We start from the raw sequence: 27,730 nt of genomic DNA, 5'->3' as shown, positions 1-27,730 counted from the left end.
GGCCTCCCTGGTGGCGCAAGGGGTTAGGCACTGCACGATGAAGCTGTCCGCAGCCTCTGCAGCACGAGTTCGATCCCCGGCCAGTCGGGGAGATACCCACATGGCGCAGCAGACCTCTCCTGTCTCCCAACCGCTGCCCTGAGCAGTGAATTTCAGTAGATCTGCCTGTTCTGCTTCCCACTCTGTCTCTCGTGAATCCTCTTACCCCCTGCACCTCTGGCCTGTACCCCAGTTCTTGTATGCATCTATAAATAAATCTTTTAAAAAATTCACATATACGTTTATGGGTGTACTGTGAGCGCCATCTCTGGAAGGGAGCAGGTGGGTGTGTTCACAAGCCAAGGAACAGATACCCACTTGAACAGCCCTGGAGTTCAGGCCTCTCTGGCACCTTCCCCGTTGCGGGTCACGCTGACAGGGAGCAGACAGACCAGCCTCTTCCGCCAGCCTGGAGCGGACAGTCTGGCTAGTGTAGGAGCTGGCTGAAGCCCAAACCCCAAACCCCCTGTGGGGGGAAGCACCACTTGCTCCTGGACAGGACGAAGAGGCTGAAGTCCCAGCCCCTGTGGAGAAGGTCGGCAAGGCTTCCAAGAATGAAGCGAACTGAATGGAGCCAACTTCTGAAGAAGGTAACACGAAGACGTTACTGGAAGCTGCTATTTTACCTGATGGCTGCTCTTTAAGATTTTGGTCATAGATCTGATAAAATCTCGATTGTTGATAGTTTTAAGCTTGAGCCCCTTGGGCACTGCAGCGCTTTCCAGTTTTGGTTTTTACACCTTCATCCTTCGCAGCCAACTAAGCTGAGGCAGCCGGGGACTAATGTTGGGGGCGGGGGGGGGGGACGCTTAATAAAGTTCTTAGCTTAGTGAAAATATAAAAAAGAAAGGAATTGAAAACCCAGTTTTTAAAAAGAATGAGACAAAGAGGAAATTTTAAATGACTTAAGCCAAGGGTCCTGGAAGGCGCCGGCGAAGGCGGGTCATGTGCCAGGCGGGCACCCGACGCCACGTGTCAAAACAGCCAGCTCGCGTCAGGGTCACCTGCTGACCAGCAAGACCCCACCCGTGAGCTTTCAAGATGAACTTGACGAGCTGATTCTCAGTTTTGCATGTGTGGAAGCAACAGTCCAAACCCTCCAAGCCGCATCTACAGTTATTAAGAGCTATTTATAACCAGAGGTTTGCCGTTGTTGATCATCACCCCTGCTGTGCTCTCGCTGCCTCCGCTCATTGCCAACACACCTGACACGATTCGCAGTTGTGATACGGAAGCGTGTATTTTAATATCCAGCTTCTAGTTTAGCTGTTTAAAATAATGCTATGTTTGTTTTTACTCCAGCATATGTTTACTTTCTGGAATTCAAGCAAATTATCTGCTCCTTTGCCAGAAAGTAGACTGAAAAATAAATTGAATAAGAACAGAAGAGGAACCCCAGGGAACAAAACAATGTTTGGCCAGAGTCTCTCTGCCGCTGCAGTGCACACGCTGGCGTGCTGGAGCGGGAGGGCGACGGCCCTGCGCTTGCCGGGCGGCTGTCACATCAGAGCAGCTGGAAAGGCAGCAAGTGCCTTTGCAGAGCATGTGTGCAGGGGGGGCATTTTCTTATTTTAGCTTGAGGCGAACCTGCATCACTCTAGGATTTACCTGGTAAGTTAAGAATCTTCTGAATATTTTTGGAAAGTATCCACAGGGGGGAAAATAAACCTCGCTGAAAGACAGAGACTCCCTGATGTCCAAAAAGAGAAGAGTGATTTGGAAGAGAGAGATTGTCTCACTCCAGTCCTCGATGGACAGGCGGGGAGGAAATCAAAGAGAAGGTCTTAAAAGACCGACTGCTTTATCAAAACATCAAGGGGGGTGTGCATAACTCATCCTGAGAATTGGGGACGCAGCAGAGTGGATGAGGAAGCAGCCCCCACACGAGTTAGGCGCAGCAGGGCTACATTGGCAGGGGCCTGAAGGAGTGGGAACCAACCAGGCTGCTGGAATTGGCAAAAGCGGTGGCGTCTACAGCCACACGATCGGCACCCTGAACAGTGTTCAAACGCCCGCCACTGGGGTTGGCAGTCGGTGTGAACACCGGGGTTGGCAGCAGGTGTGAACACCGCCGCTTTCGTGGGCGCTGTGCACCACACCTATATTGGCCACTGAAAGGGGCTGAGGATCTTGGCAAAGATCCAAAGCAAGAATTGGAAAAATGACAAGATAACAAAGGTCATCACGGTTGAGGCTTGGCCTGCCATTCGTCAATACGAAGATAAAATAAAGACTGCCAGACGTCTCAGGCCACAGGGTGAGGGGCGTGGGGACGGATTTCCCCAGACAGGCGCAAACCATCAGAAAACTTGTCTCAATGCTGATCTCTAGTGGAACCAAGTCTTGCGTTAAAAAGTGGCACAAGATCAACTCTAAAGCACCTGCTGACTCTGCCTGGCCCCTCAAATTCAACAACCTATTTTTTTCCTCATCCTTCCATCACGGTATTCCTTCCACAAACAAAGCTCTTGCAAGATTATTCTACACAGACTATGACTCTAAGACTGCAACTATATTTACTACCTAGTTCTCTGCAATCTGAATTCTGCCTTTACCACTGCAGGAAAATTACCGGTATTTGATAGTGTTTTCTAATATTTCCTCTTACTGTAAAATCCAGTCAATAACTGTATCCCATTTTATGCATCATAGACTCATGCAACTTCACCAGGTCTCTCCCACCCCAGCACTTCAAGCACATTTTGCCAGAACATTCACCAGCCATCCACTCCAGTATTTATTTTAGGTTCTCAAACAGCAGCCAGTCAATTCTCCCCCAGCACACACTCCCCTGTGTGTCGTCTTTATCTTTCTGGACATTTTCTTGATGAGCGGCACCATCCACATCCATGAATTTTACAACCACCTCCATGCCAGTGACTAACACATTTGACTCTACAGGCCAGATCTCTGCTACATCGTCAAATTTTATTCAACAAGTGGAGCTGCAACAATGAATTAAAAATGACCTATTCTCCACGGAATTATAGTCTTGTGTGTCAAATATTAAAATACACTGAGTTGCTTGACTTACGTATTTCAAAATTGCCTCAAACCAAAGACATACCAAAGGAAGCCAGTGTCTTCTCTTCTCACATATAATCAGAGGACATATGCTATAAATTCTAGCATCGGCATAACTCTAGGAGTTAGATCTTCCTGCTCAGCCCCAACGCCACCACTACACATACTAATTCATTTGGATGTTTTACAGCTTCCTGAATCATAAACAATTCCACCCTTTTCTGATGTCTTTTGTATCTTGTGACTCAATCATGTTTATATGTTTCAACTGTCTTCACTTCCATACCGAAAATCTTTTGCTGGTTTTCATTGTTTCGAAACTAAACTCAAATATGTGGGCATAGCAAATACTGACTTTCACCTTGGCTAAGTTTTCCAAACACATAACTCATAATGTCTTTGTGCACAGCTTTTGTTCAATCAAGTCAAATCATTTACCTTTTCATTATGGAAGCAATATTAGTATTTCTGTCTTTGGGCATTGGGGTGCTGGAGTCTGGACAGTCTGCTCACGCCTTCCTCCTAGCTATCTCTTGGAAGGGTTTTGACATAATTTGGGTTTACCACTTGAGAGTGTTTGTTGCCTAACCTTGTCTGAACTCAGGGTCCTTACTTGAAACCACAGATCATCTTTATTGTGACAGAGAACCTGCTGGGCTCTTAGCTCCTCAGGTAGGGTATGAACAGGGTATGAGTTTTGATTTGTTACCTCCAATGTTGAGCATGTGGATAAATGAATAACAGATAGATGAATAGGTGATCGCTACAATTCCAAGTCTACAATGTGTTTATTCTTGCACTTTGATGCAAAGGTGCTTGGTCATCCTTGGAAAATAAAATAAAAAGGTAGGCCCTATGCTTTTCAAAATTCACAGCATGCTAGAATTTCAACAGAACTCAACAAATTTTTAGGAAAAACATTATTGTTTGCAAGAGCTAACCAGTCTCAGGTATGAAAATTACAGAGTGATTTGCATCAGAGTCAGAAAGATTGCTTTTCTGGGCCTCCCCGGTGGCGCAGCAGACTGAGTGCAGCACTGTGAAGCTGTCCGCAGCCTCTGCAGCGCCAGTTCGATTACTGGCTGGCCAGGAGCTGACCCACATGGCGCAGCAGACCTCTCCTGTCTTGCCTGCTCTCCCCTCAGCAATGTATTTCAATCCTTCTGCCTGCTCTGCAACCTGCTCTGTCTCTGGTGGATTCTCTCACTCTCCTGCGCTTCTGGCCTGTACCCCAGTGCTTGTATAAATAAATAAATCTTTAAAAAAAAAAGAAAGAAAGATTGCTCTTCTTTCAGGGTGATATAAACACTGCAGATTTTATTTGCTTACATTTATTTATTCCTCATGAAGACCTGCTTCCAAATTATACTGCACAAGAATTAAGAAATAGTCATGCAGTCTTCTTCAGGTTTTATTAACCCATGCACTGCATAGCTACTCCCAAGGGCCTGGGGTTGTCTACAGGGGATGCCACGGGAATTTAAAGAAAAGTCACCAGGGAAGGAAGATTTGGGGAAGAATGCTTAATGCAAGGAGCAGGGCATTTTCTTTCAATCAGCTGAAATTAGAGAGCTTACTTTTGATGAGGAATCTGATGAAAGGGTGGTACCGAGTGTTTCAGAGAAAACAAGTGATTATTATCACTTGCCTTTCCCCTAGCACTGTCTCTTTATTTATATTTTTTAAGATTTATTTTATTTATTTTGCATAGAAGAGCTGGGATGCAGGCCAGAGGTGCAGGGGATGAAAGAATTCACCAGAGACAGAGTAGGGAGCAGAACAGGTGAATCTACTGAAATACACTGCTGAGGGGAGCAGTGAGGAGACAGGAGAGGTCTGCTGCACCATGTGGGTAAGTTTCCTGGCCAGGAATCAAACTCAGGCCTTCAGGGCTGGTGACAGCTTGAGTGCTGAGACTTTAACCCCTGCACCACCAGGGAGGCCCCAGTTTTAGGTCTTTAATGACTAGGAAAAACTCCATGTAAATTTTTATATATAAAATCAAAAGGGAAAATGAGATAAAATAATGATTTACTTGTATAATCAATTCAGTCCAATAGGGACTGTGTTTCAGTTTATGAGTAAAGGTGTCACTAGGGACATGTTTTCACTGCCAGGAGAGAGATCTGGCCAATCTCATAACATTGCTGTTCAGATCACGATGAGGCTAGAGTTAGAGATGATACATGTTTTGTAATTTTTTAATTTACATTTGGTACTAAAATCATCTCCAACTTTCTCACTGACTGCAGAAATGAAATACTATCTTAGATTTTTACTGGCACATTTTTTTGAACAAAAATGTTAAATCTGTGGTAATGACCAGATACTGGAGATTAAAAGAAAAACAAAACTCTTCTGGGCAGGAAAGCTCACAACATGTTACCACAAACATCACAGGTGGAAAGAAAATGAATGGTGGAGTCGACAGAGATGAGCAGCACAAGGAGCACCTGCTAGAAGAGGGGTTTTCATCTGAGACTGAAGCTAAGGGTAAGCTGCCATGTGGTAGAACTTTCTCGATGGGTCAAACAGCAGTTTTGATGCTACACAGACTTTCTCTGAGGGTCAAGATGCTTGGATGCAAATTCTAGGAACTGGAGCATTCAGGGATGTTAAGATTTTATTCTGGAGGCAAAGAACAAACCCAAATGGAGTGGATTAGATCAACACCATGATCAGTTGTAAATTTTAGAAGTTTTCTCCAATAGATGTTTGGGTCATACAGGAGGGACAATTTTGAATAGGAACACAAGTCCAAAATCTTTTCCAGTCACTCAGGTAAGAAATTAGGGAGCCTGAAATTAGTAACGCACTGAAAAGTTGAGACAGAGACAAAAGAAATAATTAAAAGCTCTTCTGAAAGAGGGAGGCATTAGATGAGAAGGAATGATGACGGCTGACCGCTCAGTTTACTGCTTGCGGGACGAGGGATCGGGTGGGCTATACTCCCAAGTATGAAATGCAGAAGGAAAACATAATTTCTTGGAAAGGGAATGTTGATCATCTTGAACTTGAAGAGGAAATGGGACATAGAAGTAAGCACAACAGTAGGTTGGAAATAACTGGGTGTGAAGGTAATACTTGAAGTATATTCTTCCATATGTTGACACTATGGTTAATGTTTGCACACAAATATGACTCACAGTTACATCTTTATGAATCTCACAGTTCAGTGGGAGAAAGAAAGTTATGTAAACAGATAATTACAATGCAATGTGAAAGAAGAGCAAGAGAGGATACAGATGTATAGACACAGACATCAATACAGATATTGTCAAAATCAGAATAGGGCCAAAAGGAGGTCCCTCATGCCAGGTCCCCACCCAGACTTAATATCTATTGCAGTTTCCTTTTCTCCCAGAAGCATCACCCTAAACCTATCAATATAGAGTTGCCCAATAAGTATCAATAAAGTCATTACAGGATGGGACTTCCCTCCTCTTTCTGTACTCAAGGGAAGGAAGTTGGCTTCACCTGAAATAATCTTTTGCAGAAAATCTTGTTGCACTATCTATGCCTATAAATACCTTGTTTTATGTAAGCCTGTGCAGGATCTAGACAGAATGCTGCCTGATTCATGAATCATTTAATAAAGCCAATTAGATCTCAAAACCTGTGAGTTGTGCTTTTCAGTATACTATGCACATCTTACCGTGAAAGCACTTAGAAATGACAGTTCTCTCTGTTGAGACAACAAGAGGGATGGTAGAAAAGGAAATGACCAAGGGTATTGCATTTAAAATGATTCATCGAGTCATCAATTCCATTCTGTGTCCTCACAGAAAAGCAATGGTAATTACGTGAAGTGATGTGGGTGTTAGCCAACACTCAGGGGTGACCGCTTCTCAGTATATAAGTATCAGCTCAACACACTGTCTACCTGAAACGAACAAAAAGTTGTAGCTCAGCCGCATGCCAATAGAAATAAACAAGCGTCCATCAAGTAGACCAGGAAGTCAGAACAATCTTTGCAAATTTCGAATAACATGGTGGCATTCCCGTACTTCTGACCTTTCAATATTTATCCATTTGCTTAAGATTTAAATTCAACTTACTATGTCATACAAAGCCATGCATAGTTTGGGTTGGCTCCTTCTCCAGCCTCATCATCTGCTGTTTCACTGCAGACGACTCATGCTCTAGTCACTCCTGTCTTCTCGCTCCAGGGCACGCCAGGCTGCTCTTCAGCTTGGGTCTGCGGCACAGGCTCCTGCCACCGTCTGGGACACTCCTGTTTCCTGTGGCAGCCTCTGACCTACCCTTCTCCATCCACTGACACATCAAATTCGAGTGTGTTTCAGGACAGGCTCATCCTTTCTCAGCAACTAGTCACATTCTCTTTACGACATTTTCTTCTCCATCTTCTCTTCTCTTCCTATTCAGTCTTTTCCTATTCACTTGCTCATTATAACTAGTAATCCTTTAAGACATGTTGAATACCCATAACTGGACATTCAAGGTCTTTAAAACCGGAGTCCAAATTTACCCAGATCACTGCTGGATTCCAGAGTCCAGCATAGCAGAACCTAACTCAGAGCAAGAATACAGTATTTACTTATTTATTTATTTTATGAATGGAAGATGCGTCAAAACGAGAGTGGCGGAGGATGGGACAGAAGCCAGGGACCATCGTCACAGCCACGATGATAAATGTATCCTAAGTGACTGGTTTTCTCTGGGGGATGAATACAATTAGGTTTTTATTTCACGTAAGTCTGGCAGTAATGGGTTGGATAAATGGAGAACAGGCATGTGAGTGAAGGGAGACAGGTTATTACACTGTGTCCGATGAGACAATCTAATCATCTGCCATCTACGTTTGCCTCATGAGGTGAGCAGGTAGAGAGGTCAAGTGCAGCGGGTTTAGGATTCACAAGGACTTGGGGAGTAGGATCAAGAAAATCAAATATATGCCATGTGACTTGTATTTGAATTTCTGGTGCAACCACAGCACTATTGACTAGGAACAAGGGAATGGAACACAGGAGGAGATTTAGGCTCGGGGGGTGTTTTCAATACCGGGTGTTCAGCTGGAAATACTGAGCCTATGAGTTCAAGTTTGCACATCATAAATATCAGGGCCAGAGCACGACCTGGCAATGCCTAGGAGGCAGCTTTGAATGCAGAACTTTGGAAATGCAGAAAGTGCAGGAAGAAGAGACAGAGGCCACGTGTGGTTGAAGAATAAGCAGTCACTGCATTTAGTCAGCAGGTTGAAGTCAACTAAAGCAATGTTCTTCCTTACAGTGAAGACACCCGTGATGCAATTAATTAACCATTTTCATTTCCACAGGAAGGACTGTGGAGGAGGAAGGACCAAGGGCTGCGGGTCAGACTGTGCGGGATTTTAATTTTCCTGCTATAATTTGCAAACTGGGTGACCATGAGTAATTTTTAAAGACTATTCAAACTTCTATTTTCTTCTTTGTGACATAGGACTTGACTTGTCAGGCTTCTCACTGTAGGCTTCACAGACCTACAAATTTCCTCTATTTTATTTCTGACAACAGACTTTGACTGATGGGGAATGACTTTCTCTGTCCTTGAATGAGTGTTTGGGAGACTCTTACAGCTGCCTCGTCTCCAGGACGCACTTCCAGATATTTCAGTTGTTTTAAATCCAACGATTGCACATCTCCAGTCTCAGCCTTCTCCACCCCCAGGGGCCTCTGAGCACCCTGCGGAGGGAGAGGGCTCATGCCTTTCCTTTCTGTCAGTTCCCTTGCCCTCTCATCCCCTGCAACCACCTGGGTGGGGAGAAAGCCAAGGAAAAGGAGCAAAAGTCGGCAGGTTCAGCTGCTGAAACGGCCACGTGTGCCCAGGCCGTGATCCTCGGACGCGCCCCCTCCCTGCTCTGGGGAAGTAAGTGCCGTTGCAGGAGCCACCCCGTCCGTGGTATTTTGTTATGGAACCTCAGCTGACGCCAGCAAGCCCCGAAGTTCAAAGGACCAGGCATAAAAGAGGGAAAACAAAACAATCTTGTTTTGAGTGATTAAGTCATCTATGTTTCAATGGAGAAACTGGTGAAGGGGAATAATGAACGGTTCTACCATTTTTGGAAACAGCGCTCCAGCAGGCCTGGATGACATCACCTTCTGTGAAGCCCTTTCATCAATGAGCAAGTGGGGACCCAGGGGGGAGGGTTTGCCAAGGTCACGTGGCCCATCCTCAGTCCAGGGTCCACAGGACCATTGAGTTTGTGAGTCCTCAAAGGCGACATCACATTCTCTCATTTCAGGAGAACACCTCAAATGTCCTTAAAACGCCTACTTCTTTTATTTCTTGCCACAGAAAAGGACAGACTCTCCCGCAGGTATAGAGGCAGTATAAATAGATACTCCTCACATTCAAGGGGCAGGGACGGTGGACTAGGCAGACTCAAGCACATTGAGGAAATGCTGTTATTAAGCTGCTTTGTTTTTAATTCAGCCACAGCCTTTGTATTTACCATAACTACATCCGTCCGTCCCCTCCTCCTGGAGGGCAGTCTTTCTATCTGTACTTTCCACACCCAACACACAGCAGGCACTCGTGAACTTCCACTGGTGGAGGCACAGAGCGTGTGTGAGGGATTGTGATGCTCTCAGAGTCGAAGTCACTGTGTCTCCCTAGAGTGCCCCAGGCCTAGAAGTACAATCTCCACGCTGCGTGCCCTGAAACCAGTGGGCTCCCCAGTCCTTGCATGTCATCAGTGCTACCTGGTGAATAAAATTCCTCATCAGGAGGGCTGGTTTATAGGGCCTTCTCCAGCCCGGACACTAGCTCAGAATAAACATCTGCATGGAAGAGGCACCAGACAGGAGGATGACGAGAGCGTTGAAGATGGTGGACAGAAGTGGGAAGGTCAAGAATGGGAGATAGAATGGACCACACAGTTCATGGTCTCTGTTTCCATTAGACTGAGGTCCCCTTTCTTCTGGATGGAAGCCAGACTATCTCTGAAGTCCTCGCTCATGGTCTAGCAACTTCCAAGTGCTGTATGCAGGCAGTTCATTGACCTACACCTTGAAGTCATCACATATTGCCCATGTGCTAGTTAAGGGGAACAACCCCCCCCCCCCAAACACACACACCTGACAAACAATCTTTGGGTGCCAGTCAAGCATTTCATAGTCAACGATCATTTTCCCAATGAAACAAGAAATAGAGAAATAATTATTGAAGATGATTGATAAATATCTCAAAAGTCTATCAGCATCCTAAAGAAATGTTCTACAAGGACACACTATATAACCCAGTAAGAAACTTGAGTTTGCTCTAACGACAAAATCAGAGGTAAAGATAAAAAAAAAGTGCTTCTTGAAATTGTGCTTTGGAATTTAACCCATGATACAGATGTAATATTGTGGCAAATGCAATTGGAACATCTATGTCACAGTGACATCGGTGCTTGCTCTAAGGATTTGAGACAGAATGGCTGACACTCGTCGTGACCACTGCAGGAGAGTTTCTAGAAGCTGCCTGGACACGAGGGGAGCAGCTGAAGGGGAGCAACCAAAGGAGTTCAGTGTGGGCCGGCAGGGGCCTGCTGGGGGTGCACTGTGCTGTGCTAAGTATGTCCCTGTGAAGGGAGGTCTTTGGAAAAGGCACCAGACAGGAACATGACGTGAGCGCTGAAGATGGAGGACAGAAGTGGGAAAGTGGAAACTGGGAGATGCGGTGGCACCCCTGGCCCCAGCAAGCACGTGGGGACAGCACAGAACCACCTTCTGTGAGATGCAGCTCAGCCTGTGGCTGTGTGGGTCATCGAGGGGGTGGAGACTGACGTTAGGTTTATGGAAAGACCGAGAAGAATTGGAGGTAAGGACAAGAAAGCACATATGGAGGGAAAGCAGCCATTTCAAAAACATAGCTAGGAAATTGGCTTTTTGATACTTGAAACAACTGCCTAAGGCTGCCTGGAGAAGCCTTTTGCCAAATCTGCAGGGGGCAGCAAGGCCTTTGCAGAGTCCGTGCAGCTGTGCTGAAAGATTTTTTTTTTAAAGATTTTTTTTTTTAAAACTCCACAGACCTGCAAAGCAGGACCTGTGGCGGGAAATACTCAAAATGAAGACGGCTAAGTCCATTATTATTTCAAGGTTTGAAATTGTCATTCATTTTATTACTAGGCGATGATATGTACAGACAGAAGGAATTAATCATTTCTGTGTCGACTATCTATTATCATGTACTTGGCAAATATGGATATTTTATTCATAAGCTATACATTATAAACAGATATCACTGTTGAGGAACCTTATTGATGATTAATTTATTATAATAATGATGATGCTAATGATGACAGGAAAATATTATGATTAAGACTTTAAAATTCCAGGAGAAATGGCTTTTATATAATATTGTGAAGATGTTGCTGTTGTATGAAAGATATTAGCAGATAAAGAAGAGATAAATTCTATGATTGCTAAGAACATCTCAAGGCTCCACAAAAAAATCAGAGTGACAAAAATTAATGTTTTTGAAATGTAGAGCCTGAGCGAATAGATATTTACTTGTTGGCACTGGGGCATAATACTTAAATGTACACACTTCTCGTGTTCTGGTATCAATTTTGCTAGGGAAACATTTAAACATTGCCAGTCTTTTTTTTTCTTTTAATGTAAAATAAGAATGACAATGTTGTAATGCCTCATAGTGGGCTATAAAAATCAAATGAGAAAAATGCAATCAAAGCACTGGCAAACATGCCTGGCATCTAAGATAAACATCTTATGATGAGACTGTAGAAAACAGGTATCACTCCTTACGTGTAACGTTGTTTCACTTAACTTTGAATCACTGACTTATTACATATTTTTCTGCTGGACAATTTTGTGGATAAATTTCTGAGAAAGGTATTTTACCAACTACATCGAATTGTGTTTGATAAGAAAGAAGTGGGTTTTTTTTTATTTTTTGGTAAATATGTGTGAGATTATATTCCAAAAATAGCATCCTCTCAGCCCAACTCTCTAAACTGTAGCCAAATAATGGACATTATTGGCATTTTACAATATTATACTTGCAACTGCAATAGTGTAAATCCTAATAGAATCAAGCCATAGATAAAGGAGATACTGTCTGAATGACAATAACTCAATATTAGAAAAGTGATTCTTTTATCTGCTGTCCTTCCCCATTGTATTAAGTTGGGCCACATGTGTATCTTCAGTTCTTGCAGGATCTCTGAAATCATCCTGACAGTAGAAATATTATAATATTTCAAAGGTATGCATAATAAATAGCAAAACCAAACAGAAAGATAAACCAAGCATTATTAAACGAACTTTCTTGAAATGACCGGGTCACGTCATGGGCGCGACAGCTGACGCCTGCCTGTGCATTTCAGAACAAGCGTAAGAAGTTCTGTTGTTGTAAGCAGCCTCGTGCAGCCAGTGCTTTCCAGAATTCAGAAGAAAGCTCCCACTCATGGGAAGACGCCAAGCATGAAACAGAAGAAATACTCTGCTCTTTCCTCATAAAAATAAAGTACATAAGACACACAAAAAGATGGGGACTTGACAAATCAATGGGTAAGGAAGGGGTCAAGGAAGAAAAGTAAAATTCCAAAATAAACAATTCTGTACTCTAATGATTCTAGCGTATTATAGTCCTTATAATAATACAAGCTGGCTGGGCTTCTGTGCTTTGCCCTTTAACTAGCTCACGCCTTCTCTCACTGTGCTTCTCCCCCACAGCTCCAAGTTGCTAAGTTTCTAGAAGGTGCCCAATAAGACAGCTACCAGCTGAAGAACAAAAGAACATTCTCTCTTCTTCTTTTATTTTCCAGCGTAGTGACATAACCGCTCACCAAATCATTGACGACCTCAGCATTTTATTTCTCTCAACATGCAGACCTAACCTGTCACTGCCTTCTGTTGTCCAAATTTGTTTTCTCACTACCTTGCCAGGTACTCCTCAAATCTCGGTTCTCACATTTTTAAACTGTGATTTATTTGTTTTATTTTTGTTTTCTGTGCTTCCATTTTCTCTCTACTTCAACCCATCCTCTAAATTCTGATAAATCACATACCTGCCATAATGTGATTAGTATTCAATTTAAAATATTAGTCAGTCCCCACCTCTGAGATTATGCCTGCATCCGTTCCATGGTGTACACAGTCTTTCTTTATCTGGATCGGATCTTAATTTCAGTCCTATCTCAACTCCTCTTTTTCAAAGTCACAATCTATTTTCCAAATGGTCTGAACAACTTATACATTTCACTAATCTGTTCATACTTATTGTTTTACTCATTCCACGTCTTGATTATTTAACTCCGCTTACTCACTGAAGTCTTCGTTCAAATACGTGTCAATAATCAGCTCAGCTAGACACTGATGAGGCAATGAAAGTTACAAGCTAGATATCAGGTTCCTTCCTTTTAACAAATTGGGTGTCAATGGGGAGAAAGAATTTCCTTTTTGTAAAGCATCTCACAAGGGTCTAGCGGAGCTAAGGCTGAGGGAAGCACAAGACACATGATCCATCCTGAGGACACAGGAGAGCTGGTCAGGGAAGTCCCTGTGAGGCACTGCCCTGGAGTCACAGCAGGTGAAGCCCCCATGTATCCAGGTGCCAAGATGCCCTGCATACCTGCCCCGGCATGCACCATGTGGGGCACCCATACCAGAAAGTTCTTTGAGGGCAGATTCCGCATCGAAATCATTTTCATATCTCAGCATTTATGGGTCAAGTCTGAGCCAATTACAAGTCAATAAGCACTTATTGCTGTTGAATGAATCTATGAAATAATGAATCAGAGGCTTAGAAATGACTCCAGGGAGCACCTGTCACCCTGGAAGTCATGGCAGCATCTGATGAAATTGGTAGGTCCCTAACCTATCACTAGGTAGCACGATGACAATGGGGGGGGGGCTCACGAGGACACTGCAGCTCTAAGAGACTAAGTAAAATGCTGTTGTCAAAGTCACAACACAAGAAACTTTCAAGTCAGAATTTAACTTAGAAAATGAGCCAGCACACCCTCTGTCTGACCAGGATTCATGAAATGATGAGATGTAGAAAGACACAGTTGCAGACATGTAGAAACAAGAGAGACACGTGGAGTGTACAGATCTAGACCTACATGGTGGAGATACAAGATGTGTGGATATGTAGACACATGTAGATTTATTATATGAAAATATTAAAAAATGATGACACTATAAGAGAATGAGTTTATGCAGAGATGAGTAACTGAAGACCGAGACATGGAGACCACAGCGTTGGCTTGGCACGTTGCCAACGTCCTCTGACAGAAACTAAGCATCCTCCACTGTATTTTGAAGGAAAAACCCAAAAAGTAAACTCTTTTCAGTTGAATGTGCATTATAAATGATGGCCTCAAATGATTAGGCATAAATATTTCATTCGTAGATAATGAGGAAAAAAGATACAAAAATCATATCCTGATAGCCATTTTACCTTGAGTTAACAGAAAGGCAAGCTCTTTTATGAATACTTTGTTAGCTAGAATGGAATTTGCAAGTAGTTAGAAGAAAAAAACTGTCTAATCCAAGCTAGGTGGTGAGAGGTTTAGCACAGATATCTCAAATGCCAAGACCGCCATCTTGAGCAGGAAACTAAAGACCTTATTTGCTCATGCATCATTGATTCTTATAATACCATGATTACATATTACATATAATCACATTACACATTACATATCACATACAAGCATATAACATTATTATCAAGCAGCACTCGCACAGTATAATATACAATGGGTCCTTACAATCACCACAGTTCTCCTATATTAAGGCTCATAAATAATTTAAATGGAAATGGTATCTGCATTTTTTTATCCTAAAAATCTGGGAGCTGATCATAAAAACAGAGCTGACAGCGTCAGAGGCGCAGGGTAGAGTCTGGAATTCAGCAGCCCAGAGAAGCGGTGAGTGCAAGGTAGGGGTCGCTGTCAAGGAAAGAGGTGTGCAGGGCAGCCCAATAAGTGAAAGGGGCTGAGAGGGCGCGGGTGGCCGGCAGGGAGCAGAGCAAGAACCCCGGAGGACACCAAAGAAATGGACAGAATGGAAACGATACCAAAGGCAGAACAGCTGTAAACAAAAACCAAGCCCAGTTGCACTATTTTTGAAATCGTCATTTTCTTAGAATTTCAAATTGAGCTGTGAAGACCATCTGAAGATGATTATTAAAAGAAAGTAATGGGCACATCCAAAAAAGCCTGGATTATTTCCTTACCCACTTATCAATTATCTATGACAGCAGATCTCTGCAAGACTGATTCATCTTAATGCCCATGGAAACCCTCTATTTCAGACGTTACCTATCATTGCCATGACAACCCTCATCCGTGCTGTCTTCCTTCACGAGCACAGCCACTGACCAGTCTGCACAGCCTGCTGTTTGCCCGCCAACTCTGCTCAAGGAAATACGTGCCTCTCGAAGGGCACCGGCCAGCACAGGAGTGTCTGGAGTTGGTGTAAGGTGTACTCATTTCTCTGTGGCATTTCTCCCTGAATCACTCCAAGAAACTCCTGGGGGCTTTGAAGTGCAAATTTCAGAAGAAAAGTTCCGAGGGAATAGAACCGATTTGAGTCATGATCAACAGAGGACAGAATAGAAGTGACATATTTTTAAGGAATCTGTCCTCCTGCTAAAATCGTCAAGTCGAGTTCTTTTGTGGGTACACGGATGCTGCTCGCGAACAGTCCTGCCACACGATAATCACTCTGTAACTCTCGGTCGCCTCGTTGAAGTGAGGTGTCTGGAAGTATCCGAAAGGGAAATGCCACGAGGATGCACTGAAGCAGAATTTCAAGCAAGTCAGCAGAGCTGCGGAAGGGCGGGACGCCAGCCAGCTGAGCGAGCAGGAGCGGACAGACAGGCCGTGAAGAGGCAGAGGCTTAAAGAGTGCCAGGTTCTACAAATAGCTATTATTGTCACAAACAAAAATACCGACGTTTCATGCACATCTTTGGAAAGAATTGCGAGTAGTTACTTGTTGGGATTTTAGCCATCCGGATGCATCAAGATGGCGTGCACATGAAACCACATGGTCTCTCTACACACACACATGCAGTAGACGCAGGGTATCCACTTCTGTGCAGAGATGTTCAGCAGGGACACTGTGTAGTGTGCAGGTATTCTACACAATCACAAAGGTGATTGAAATTTTTGAACTGATTATTACGTCGTCCATCCCGTCAAGAATTCTTGCATCACTTGTTTACTTCCCAGATCACTTCCCCAGTTCTAACATAACTGAAAAAATAGCTACGTGCTATATCAGTCCCTTTTGCTCCTATGACTCATCACACATTTAGGGTCTTTTACAAAATTTATTATCTTAGAGTTCTGGAATATCAGGTCTGAAATGTGTAGCACTGAGTTAAAGTTAAGGTGTTGGATCCCTTTCCTGGAGACTCTTGGGGAGAACCAGTCTTTGCCTATTTCAACTTCTAGGGGCCACCCACACACCTGGGCCCATGGGCCCCTCTGTCTTCTGCACCAGAAGGAGTCATTTGATTCTTGCATGACATCACTCTGACCCTGACTCCTCTGCCTGCTCACCTAGCCCACCCAGCATAACTTCCCTGTCTTTGGACCAGCCGGGCAGCAAACTAAATTCCATCCACATCTTTAATTCTCCCATCTTCCCATGTCCCAGACTTCCAGATACTGATATCTCCAAGTGCCATTATTTTTCTGTGATCCATAAAATATCAAGTCTATCCCACATGCAAAATACATTCATTCCCTCTCAGGGGCCCCAAAGGCTCCTCCCACCACAGGCTCACCCATACCTGATTTAGATGCACCAGATGTGGAGATGTGGACTATTGAGTTGAGGTGATTTGGATGTGGCTAGATTGAGGGAGTAGAGTGAAAGGGAAAAAAACAAATCTTCCGACCAATTTTGAGATCCAGCTGGAAAATTCCACTTGGTTTCTGAGCTTGGGAATAACCTTCTGTGATTTTTAGTTCTACTTCCAGGGCTCAAGGCTCTGAGCTCTGGGTATGGGGATGTGTCCTTTGAATCAGCCTTCTCTTTTCTTGGGAAAAAAAAAGGAATATATCTGCAGTTGAGCAGTTTAATCACCTTGTCTCTTCTCTCAGGGCCTTTTAGTTTAAGATAGCAATGTTTGCATTCTTAGAACATTCTTAACCTCATGTGTCTCTTGTATGTGTTGAGATTCACTCAATTAGCCGAGAGTCTCTTCCACAGGTTAGGTCTTTGCTAGACAATTCCAGCTCTATTTTTTACTCCTGCTGAGAGGACCGAAGGAATTTATGATTCACACATTAATCATTTCAAAGAGTTTTTTTTTTTTTTAAGACTCTGATCTTTTTATCTTTCCTGGGGATAAGTCAAAAGTTGCCCAACTATCACTTTAATTTTTTCTCGAGGGCATGTTTTTCCTATTCCATCCCAAAATGTCCTAAATTTTAAGTTACAGTCTCTCTCTTAACTGTAGAACATTTTGCAATCTAGCAAGTCATTAAGCCTTGATTCTTTCTGGTCTAAAAGCAATCCCAACTGTGTCTTTTCTCTTGTGTTTTCCTTTAAGTACCAAGAAGCTGAACTTTCAACACTTGAACTTGGAAACCTCTTCAGTTAAATATCCAAGTTCATTGCTTAAAAGTTCTGCTGTTTATAACTGTGGGACACAATGCTGCTACGCTTTCCGGCTCAATGTAATAAGGTTTCCCTTGCAGCCAAATACATGTTCTCATTTCCTTCTGAGCCTTTAAATCAGCGTCTTAAACATTCATTTTTCTACCAATGGTCGGTTTTTAAGATAGTCTTTCTAAGAAAGGCATAGATGCTTTTCCTACCATGCTCGCCACTGTAAGTTTTCCCTGGCAGTTGCTAACATTCACATGTCTTCTAACAGCCTAGTTAAGGCACTATATTAAGAGCTTTTTCTACTATGTATCTCAACATTCTTCCAGCTTTTGTCCACTGTCTAATTCCAAAACTACGTCTACATTTTTTTGGTTAAGTTTTTACCAGTATCCCACTTCCAGGCACCAAAATCTGTAATTGTTTCATTTTGCTGCTGTCACAAATTACTAGAAACTTAGTGGCTTTAAACAACACATATTTATTATGTGACCATTCTGGATAGCAGAAGTCCCTGGTTTAAAATCAATCAGTGTGCTGGCAAGACTGTGTTCCCTTCTGGTGGCTCCAGGGAAAATCCCTTGCCTACTTTTCCCAGTGCCCAAAGGCTTCCCACTTTCCTTGGCTTGTTGCTCCTTCCTCCATCTTCAAAACTAGAATTGGAGTCATTCTTACAACACATCACATGACACTGAACTTCTGCCTCCCTCTTCCAAACAAAAGAAGGACTTTTGTGCTTACATTGGGTGCTCCCAGATATTTGAAACTAATCTCCCTGTATTGAAGTCAACTGGTTGCCATCCTTAATCCAATCTACTCGCTTAATTCCCTACTGTCATCCAACTTACTTTAGTCGCAGATTCCAAGGATTAGGCCATGGACTTTTTTGGGGGGTGGGGCTGGGAAAGTATTACTCCATCTACTACACATGATTTTTTCTTTCTCCTAGACTCTGAACTCACTGCACAGAAGATATAGTCCTATCCATTTTGAATGCCCACACATTTACATAATAGATCAATAAATATCTGTTCAGTAAATGTAAGTGACAAGTATACCTAGTGGAAATTATGTTGTTCTGTGCACTCACTGTAAGAATAGTAACATGAGGGCCTCCCTGGTGGCGCAGGCGGTTGAGCACCACACTGTGAAACTGTCCGCAGCCTCAGCAGCGTGGGTTTGATCCCGGCTGACCAGGGAGCTACCAACATGGCGTGGCAGACCTCTCCTGTCTCGCCCGCTGCTCCCCTCAGCAGTGTATTTCGTCAGTCTGCCTGTTCTGTTCCCTGCTCTGTCTCTGGTGAATCCTCTCACCCTCCCGCGACTCTGGCCTGTACCCAGGTTGGGGTCAAAATAAGGGGATTGCAATTGTATGGGGAATATAAAAATAAAATTTATTTTAAAAAAAAGAATAGTAACAAGAGTTATATTTAAATGATAACAAATTCCAAAATAGGGAAATATTTTGGATGAAGAGAATACTACAGTGGGTCATTTTCCCAAAAATTCCTTGATTTATTTTGAACATAAATAAAATAAAAATGAATCTGCAATTATCTGCAAATTGTTATGTAAGGAAAAGTTTGAAAGCTTTAAAGACTAGGTAATATTTCTTAGCCATAATATAGAGGATGTTTATAATTTGAAAAGCATCTTCCCTGAATATGAAATAATTTAAATACTAGTTACTAGACCAAGAAGACCAAGAAGTCTAGTAACTAGATACCTGGAAACATAAGCATGCAAATGGAGAGAGTGTATTTGAATTGTTCCAATTTTGTTTTATTTCATGAATGCTCATCTTGTTCAAATGATGCATTTTCTCTTTAGGACAAATGATGTGAACACAGCTGCTGACTGTGACATCAGGACTGCAACGTGACTGGGAAGAACAGGAATTATGATGGCACTGGGCGTGGTCCCAGCTGGTCCACGAGGCACCTCTGAGCCAATGAGCAAACTGTCCCCATTTCAGACAGGGCTCTGCTCCAGGGCATCGGAGTGTGGCTGGGCCCCAGCTCTCCCGTGCCCTCGGCTGACTGCCCTTAATGTCACAACTGTGCACCCCAGGCTTGAGAGAGGGATGGCCTTGGTGGCTGGGAACAACCAGCAATGCAAGGAAAAGCCAGAGATGGGTCTTTGGAGGGGAAAAGTGGGGAAAGTCAAGGAGAAAGCAGTTCAAGATTCCCTTGAGTTTGCAGCATGTGAGCCCAGGCTTTAAGTCATGAAAACATTATACCACAACTGACCACATCAGTACCAGCAGATATTAAGGAAGAACAAGAAATGAATCACTTACTGCAGCCTCAGATGAGTCGAAAGAGAATTTTATGAGAGGTAGAGGGAGGAGACACAAATCACCGTCTCTGGTCAGTGTGGACTGAGGGACGTTTGGGACAACATGGGGAAGCTGGACTGTTAAATTCCTATACCAGTTAATGGTGAAATGTGGGTACTATTGTATTATCCCTTGATTAAATTTCTTAATATAACAGTACTAAAAGTACTTGCAGTAAGTGATGTAATTAAATCTCTACTCTTTGTAGAAGGTGTATCTGTGGAGTGATTATGTAACTGAGAGAGAAGCGTCACTTCCACACAAGGTCGCAAACCCAGTAATGCATGATCTCCAGACCTTCCATTATCCTTAGGGTGAAAAGGGTGAATGAGAGAGAGAGGAGCTCCAAGGCCTCTTTCAGAGCTAAAGAAAACACATCTCTATCTGGAAATAGGTCTGGTCCAGTCCCAGATGTGCCATATTCCAAGCCCCACAGTCCAGCCCTGAGCCACTCAGTCAGTTAAGTGTCAACCCACCTAGACACTGTCCCCTCCTGGAGACAGCTGAGGGAGGCAGCCATCCCGTCCAGGGAACTTCTTAAAAATCTTCCTTCTCCTTTGCTGTTGCTTTCAATATTCTCTGCACAGATGGGAGCTAATCCTGGAAAATTCTCTCCCACTCTCAAAGTTTCTCCTGAACACCCACCTAGACCAAACAACATATTCATTCTTCCTCTCTCTCTCTTGATCTCTCTCTCTCTGTCTCTTTGGTTAGGGTGGACTGAGGGGCATTTGAGACATCTCTGTCTCTGTCTCTCTGTCTCTCTGTCTCTCTGTCTCCTTCCTCTACTATATAGATGAAATGGACCAAGCCACAGATGGGCTGGACAGAGGAGAGTAAGGGTCAGGCGAAGTTGCCCTTCCAGGACAATGACTGTTCCTTGTACACACTGAAAGTTTTCTCTCTGCTGTCACTCAAGTTTTTTACTTCATTTCTTGAAAATTATGCTTCGAGAAGAAATGTGATTTTTGTTTCTTACATTTCCCATCTGACAGCCTTTGCTAGGGTTGAAACAAGAATATTTTGAGTCTACAGGATAAATATAATAGAAAGACAACAAGTATGGAGCTAAATTTATTCAGTCAATTATTTCTATATTAAACAAACAAAGTATCTAATAAAGTCCTTTTAATCTTAGCCTTGAAAACCTTTTATTCTTTCATCTTCCAGTGCAAAATTCAAATTGAATTTCAGTTGTTGAAAATAATGATATTGGTAATAGGAATATGCCATTTTTAAAATCAATCTTGCCAGAGCATATTTCAGAGCATTGATTATCTAGACAAGAAAATTTGGGACTTTTCATACGGTTAATACATGGGCAGTCCCATTTCAGACAAAAAAGGGGAAAAGCACTCCAGTGAATAATTGAAATAGCATTTCTCATGACAATATTTTACCTAAATATTGCATTTGATTGAATATGCACAAAAATCTTTTCAAGACGATTTAAATCACTGCTCTGCATGTATACTTTGCTTTACCTTTGAAGTCAATTGGCCTGGAGTTTGAGAGGAGGCCAGGAATGGAGCAGTGAGCCCCCCACATCTGACCTCCTCAGATGAAAGAGGCCATTTAAGTACAAAGCACCATAAGGAAGTTAGCACAGCTACCTGCTCCACACGCTCCCTGACCGTGCCTAACTCTGCTTCGCCTGTCAGTACTTTGAGGCACAGGCATTGTTTCTACAGTAGAGTGTGCAGAATTTAATTGCATCAAACTAGCACAGGAAAAGTATCATCAAAAGAGGAAGGTTCCATAAATATCCCACTGTGTCTCTGTGAATAGCAGATAACCTCTCCCTTTGGAAGTAAAACACAAGGTTAACCACAGACATTTGTGCTGAAAGGGTTACTTTCCCCAAGACCAGAGCATTCTGGACACGCCACCTTGTTAAAACCTATCTAAGCCCCAGGACAACACCCTGGACTGGGGGTGTACACTCACTGCTCGATTTTTTTCTCTTGAGTTTGTATTTTCAAATAGCAAAGAAAATGGAGACCTGGAGGCAGGTAGGTGGAGGGAAGGGGTGTTCCCTACTAAAAGGTACCCCTGGTTTGAGTAAAACACATTGTTGAATATGAAGACATGGTGCCTTTTCCTTCTAATAAGTCTCCTCAAAATTATCTGCTACATTATTTCTTCTTTTTGAGTTTTTTAATCTTAAATAATTTTATTTACATGAGTAATACTAACAATAAATATCCTTCTCAAGAATTAAGTCATTACTAAACAGCTGCCCAGGTCACCGGCTCTCGCTCTTGGCCCCTTCCAGCCCTCCCCACTCTGTGCCCGCCCCCCCACCGTGGGGTGATCACTCACAGGAGTTTGGAGGGTATCATTCCAGTATTATCAAAGTACTTTTACCACAAAATAGTTTCTCATCACTTGTTTTCCTATAATTAATTTGTTCCAAATCTTTTCTTCACAAAATTATTGTCAATTAGGATGAGAAAAAGCTATTTCGTGACAATGAGCACGCTCTGCTTTGTGAGGGTTCTTGTTAACTTCTCTGTGAGTGACCCGTAACTCTCCAGTCATGCTGGACTTAGCTCCCTTCTCAGAGTGGGACTGACGATCGCCGAGGGGACCTCAGAGCCAGCTTTGTGCTCATCAGGACAGGTTTTCCTCCAGGTGCTCCCCAGGAGCCCCCACGGGAGCCGCAGCTCCCTCACCGGTCCCGAAGCCTCCCCCTGGCCCTGCGAGTCTAGGAACCCGCCTGTTTCTCTCTAATCGCCGCTCAATCTCGCACCTCCTTGCGCGCACTTGACTGTAATCCTGGGTGAGTCATCGCTGCCTGTGGACCTGGGAACAACGCGGTAGCCAGAAATAACCACAGCCCATAAAATGAAAAGCAAGGAAGCAGCAGAACGTGCCGAGGGACACAGGGGAGCGCCCTGAGCACAGCTGCTGGCCCCGTGTCTGGCTCTGCACCCACGCCCACCCTCCGCTGCAGCACCGCAGCCAGCACAACCGACGGCTGCCGCCCGCCTCCCGCCGCTCCAGGGCACAGAGACCAGGGCAGAGCCCAGGGTCAAGGGTGTTTTGTCAATGTTGAGTGAAGAAGAAAGTCAAAGAGCCTCAGATATGAAGAGAAACAAATGTTGAGATAAGACTTGACACAAATGAGAGCCCCAGTTAGACAAGATGGAAAAGGGAGCCTGGACGGGGAGCTGACCCACAGCAGTCGGAGACCCAGAGCTTCTTCAAAGAAAAACGATCCCTGTTATGGGGTAAAATCAAGCCCCTTAGCTGGATGCTATTAACCATGAATGCCACTGAATTAAGCTTCAATGAACACAACTTTCTAAAGACAATCTGGGCATCCGGGTACATTTGAAACAGGAAGAACTAAGCTGTGTGATTCTAAGAAGACTTACTGAAGACGCACCTTTTCATATGTGTGCAAATAATGTACATGCACGCGTGTGATTGCACCCCTGTATGTGTGGTCTGTCCTTTTAGCATGAGGGCTGAGAGTCTCCCCAAAGAGGGGGTGCCCTGTCAACTCAATGGCATTGAGTTTCTGAGACTGTGTGTTTCTAACACGCGGATCCCAGATTGTGGTTAGTTCCTAAAAACCACCCAGGCTTCCACTCTTTCAGCCTCATGCCTGCCATCAGGAGGAACCGGAATCCCCGCGAAGTCCAAGGCCCACTCACACTTAACAAGGGAAAGTGATGTCCCATAGGGATTAGCTTTGCACAGCCACCAAGACAACTCAGAGGAGAGGTCGTAATCTTAAAAATCTGGATACGTGTCATTCTAAGAACCAAGGTTTGCTACCAATAGTTGAGTGAAGAATTCATAAATATGCGTTGGTTGACAATCAGTTCTCAAACAATCCTGTGAGGTGTCAAAAACATCCTCTCTTCAAATGAAATTCCTGAGGCTTGGAACAGTAAGGGTCACGTCTAGAGTTTACAACAAGCCTGGAACAAGACAGCCAGGGCTGGAGCCAGAGCTGGTTTAGACCAGTGATGCTCACAGCTGTGCTGGGGACCAGTTCTGAGAGGTGACTGGGGGGGGGGGGCAGGCTCACCTCCAAGACGCTGCCCCTTGGAGATTTCAGCCACGCTTTGTCATTTTAATCATTAAAATTGACCTGAGGACAGATGCCTTCCTCCTGTCATTTGCTCAAATCACCACTTAGAACACAAAACCAAATAAAAGTTAAGCCAAGATTAAACTACAGCCTGCCTGACTCTCTATCCCTCTAGGCTGTCCACATCATCACGCATCCCTGCCCCCTCCTATTTCATTAACTAATTGGCTTCCCCAAACTGCCTCTTTATGGAATGAATTGTAGGCAGCGCCAGAGGCAAGGGCCTTGGCCAGAGGCGTCAGCGTCTGCAGTCTTGGAAGTTGTACAAGCCTCCTTCCACAGTCCCACTTGGCGCTCAGATGCCAAGGGCAGGTTCCTCTAGTTGACTAGAGTGAAAACAGCCTCCATCTATCCTTAAGCTTAATTTCATGTTCCCTTCTGATTCAACAGTTCAAGGTACGAAAAGCCTCTCTTCCTAGATGAGGAAGGTGGGGCTACAGAAACAAGGATCGAAGAGCAACAAGCAGAGAACAGACAGTAGCTGGCACGCCGCCACATGCCAGCCCAGCCACTGGACAGCCCGTGATGCTCACGTGTTAGGTGATGCAGACATTCCAGGAAACCCCACTTTTAATCCTGCGATCACAATGCCAGGATGACAATACACCTTGTAAATGCCTAGGCCACCCCAGGCACCGCTCCCCTTAGGTTCTAGTTGTACTCAAAATCATCACCTAAGGGCGGGAAATACCTCTGCATCCCAGCTCCAGCACTAACAATGTCACAGACAAAGCCATCAAGACGCCTGCACCTCCTGGACACATAGAGCTAGTCTGATTGCCAGATGTAAAACACCTGATCTCCATGAACAATCCAGCGTGGGCAAAGCATCATTACAACCGCAACTGCTTTGTGACATGATGAAAGTTCTCCTGGTGGCCCAGATCAGCAACTCCGGTACATGTAACAAAAACCATGAGATGATGACGGAAGGCGTCATGTCTTACACAATTTCAGTGGTGTGCTTGGAGGGATCCTCCCAGGCCCAGGCAGATTGTATCATGGGGTAGAAACATCGAAATTTTACCAAAGTTTCCAAGTTCACCTACTGCCTGTTATCACTTAAGTAAAACAGTATTAGCAAGTTGAAAACACACAGATGACGTGTAAACAATGTGTATTACATCATTTGGGTCATTTTTCTACTTAAACAAAGACTTCATGTCATCAGATCTCAATTGCTTCCCTGTGATATTCTTGCAGTTTAAAATGTAATGACCAATGTTTATTGTAATAAGTGCTAACTCATCATAAAGAGAGCCCGTCTACATCACAGGCCCGATTTAATATGAACAGGTCAAAAAAAAAATTGACATAGAAAGCGTAATTATGTAATTACAGATTCTGTCTGCCAGACCTTGCAAATGAATATTTGAATGCAAAGGGTCTCCATTTTCTTTTCATCCAAATTCTTAGGAATTTGCATTTCTAAAAAGAGATTAGACTACCTTAATCTGGGACCCATTTGCTTAAAAAGTCATAATTTTTGGAACAAATGAATTTTTTATTCAAGTTCTCCAAAGATCTTTTTGATGGATACATTTTACAATACTATGATTGCCTTTTCAAGCTTATTGGAATTCAATGTGTAATTAGTTTTTTTATTACAGACAGCCTCTCAAATTACACATTTCAGCATAATGGAAGTCTACTTAATTAAGTGTGTCGCTGATGACCACGCAGACCCCAGCATCATTACACTTTACCTCTGGTGTAAGCTATATTTTAAGAAAAACGTATTCTCCATTCAAAATTTATGAAGTGAAAAGACAGAGCGTTGAAGCTTTGGCTTTAAATTACACTGGAAAATTCTTTGGAAAACCATGAAGTTGTCTCTTTGAAGTTCTTGTAGTAAGAAGACAGAAAAACAAAGGAAGAACAAGATATAGGGAAAAGTTTAAACAAGTTCCAACTTACCAGGTGTGAAATTGTATCGGGCTGAAAATCCCATAGATTCCAGCTCTCCATCTGCGAAAAATTTAATCCATAGAAATCGTCCACTGGATTTTATCACAGGTGGATTTTGTTGTCCACAGAAACGTCCAATTATTGGAGAAAATCCAAAAGGTCCATCTCGAACCTCAATGTGATCAAACTTGCACTCCCAAGATGGCTCGATGGAGTACTTTTCATCAAAGTAAAGTTCTATGCACTGTCTTGGGGCAGCTGGAAAAAATGAAATGCCCTTTCTTAATTATTTTGATTTTTCTGATTCCACTCCCAGTTTTCTGTCTTACCTTCTATCAAAATTTGAGCACTGTGTGCACAGAAGTGCTAAGCAAGTATGCCATCCTTAGCATTTTAAGGGACAATATTTCTGTAAGAATGTCTCTGGGATGATCCTTAAAATGGAGGTCAGTGCATTAACTATTATTCTGAACGAAAATGACCGCCATTCTGATGTCCAACATGGAACTATCACACACGGTATTTTCTGAAAGGCTGCTAACTCAGTGGACAGGCATCTTCCTGCGACTTTCCCCATATTTCCTGGACTGCCCAGTGGTGATGTCAGACACAACTTGGGAGCTAGGCAGCAGAGTCATCAACCAACACATAGTCCCAGAGGTCCTAAACAGTCAAAGTGCAACATCAAAGATACCAAGAGTAGTTTTTCTACAGCGGAGGTCCCATCACTCTCGAGCTGACACTTAGGCCTCAGCCCCCACCGGGCTACAGGGTAATGACCAGTGCATTGGACACGTAAGGCCCTTGAGGGCGTCCAGGCCCACACATCCAGGGTCTTCAAGCCTTGCACACAGTCCAAGTTCAAGCCATTTCAAACATGCCATGTTTTGCACACCAGCACACTCTCTCCAGCACTCATGTCTCTCTCACTTCTTTAGTATCTACATATCTCCAATTTGTTCACCCCTGATGCATGCAGGACAATGTCAATTAAAAGAGGCCTCCTTTCTAAGTCCCCTTACTAGAGACAAAACCCATAGCCATTCACTGTCTTTTTCAGCACTTGGCACAGTTCTTGTCATTGAGGATTTCTCAAAAATATCTTTGTTGGGTGGACTGCAAATGAGTTTATTTTCACACGTGTTGCCATAGCTGTCTACAGAATCGTGAAGGAGACGCCAGGCCAGCAGCCCCGCCCGTTAACTGCAAGCCGGTGCTTTTGCTAGTGCGCCCCGTTCTCTGCGTGTCCATCACGGCTCCAAATCCTACCATGATTGATATGAAGGAATTTAAAATGTGCAAACTGGAAAATACTCTAGGAAATTATCCGGGGAGCTGCGGGACGTGGAAAGGGACGCTTGCAAGAGACAGAGACGTGGGTGGGAGACCGTGGCCGCCTTTATATTGACTTGGATTTTGATTTTAGTCTTTTCTTCCCAGACTTGCCTGTTGGCCCCTTTTCTGTGGTCCCCACCAGAAGGTGCCTGAGCCTGTGGCGGCTCCCGGGCCGGCCCTGCTCTGGGCCAATCCTGTTTGGCTGGACATTTGCCCCCAAGGGTGTGGGAAACTGGATGTTCCACTGAAAACTGTTTTAAACTATATTCCTTCTCCCCCTCTTCTCTCTGTTGCACACTAATTGTATTAAGGTTTGTTTTATTGAAAGTTTTAACGCATCGGAGTATGTTTTGTCTTTGTGGCAGAAGACAGGACTTGGGGGCCCCAGGGTGCCCCTCACTCTGCCTGC

At 43.7% G+C, this 27,730-nt stretch overlaps 1 protein-coding gene across 4 annotated transcripts in view; it reads right to left on the bottom strand.

The window, feature by feature from the left end:
• The window catches only part of NETO1 (neuropilin and tolloid like 1), an 85,475-nt gene that overhangs the window by 50,241 nt on the left and 7,504 nt on the right, over window positions 1-27,730 (bottom strand). For 3 of the 4 annotated variants that reach the window (XM_037508410.2, XM_037508411.2, XM_037508412.2), the window contains exon 4: window positions 25,996-26,244. In XM_037508410.2, coding sequence (XP_037364307.1) covers window positions 25,996-26,244 — 249 coding nt within the window. Of the gene's footprint in view, window positions 1-25,995; window positions 26,245-27,730 lie in introns of those variants that run through there. The other variant, XM_054693990.1, reaches the window with a different exon arrangement.

This window comes from Talpa occidentalis, unplaced genomic scaffold, assembly GCF_014898055.3.
Source record: "Talpa occidentalis isolate TD23 unplaced genomic scaffold, MPIMG_talOcc4v2.1 talOcc4.13, whole genome shotgun sequence".
In the NCBI taxonomy this organism is placed as follows: domain Eukaryota; kingdom Metazoa; phylum Chordata; class Mammalia; order Eulipotyphla; family Talpidae; genus Talpa; species Talpa occidentalis.
This window is presented reverse-complemented; position numbering and strand designations above follow the sequence as displayed.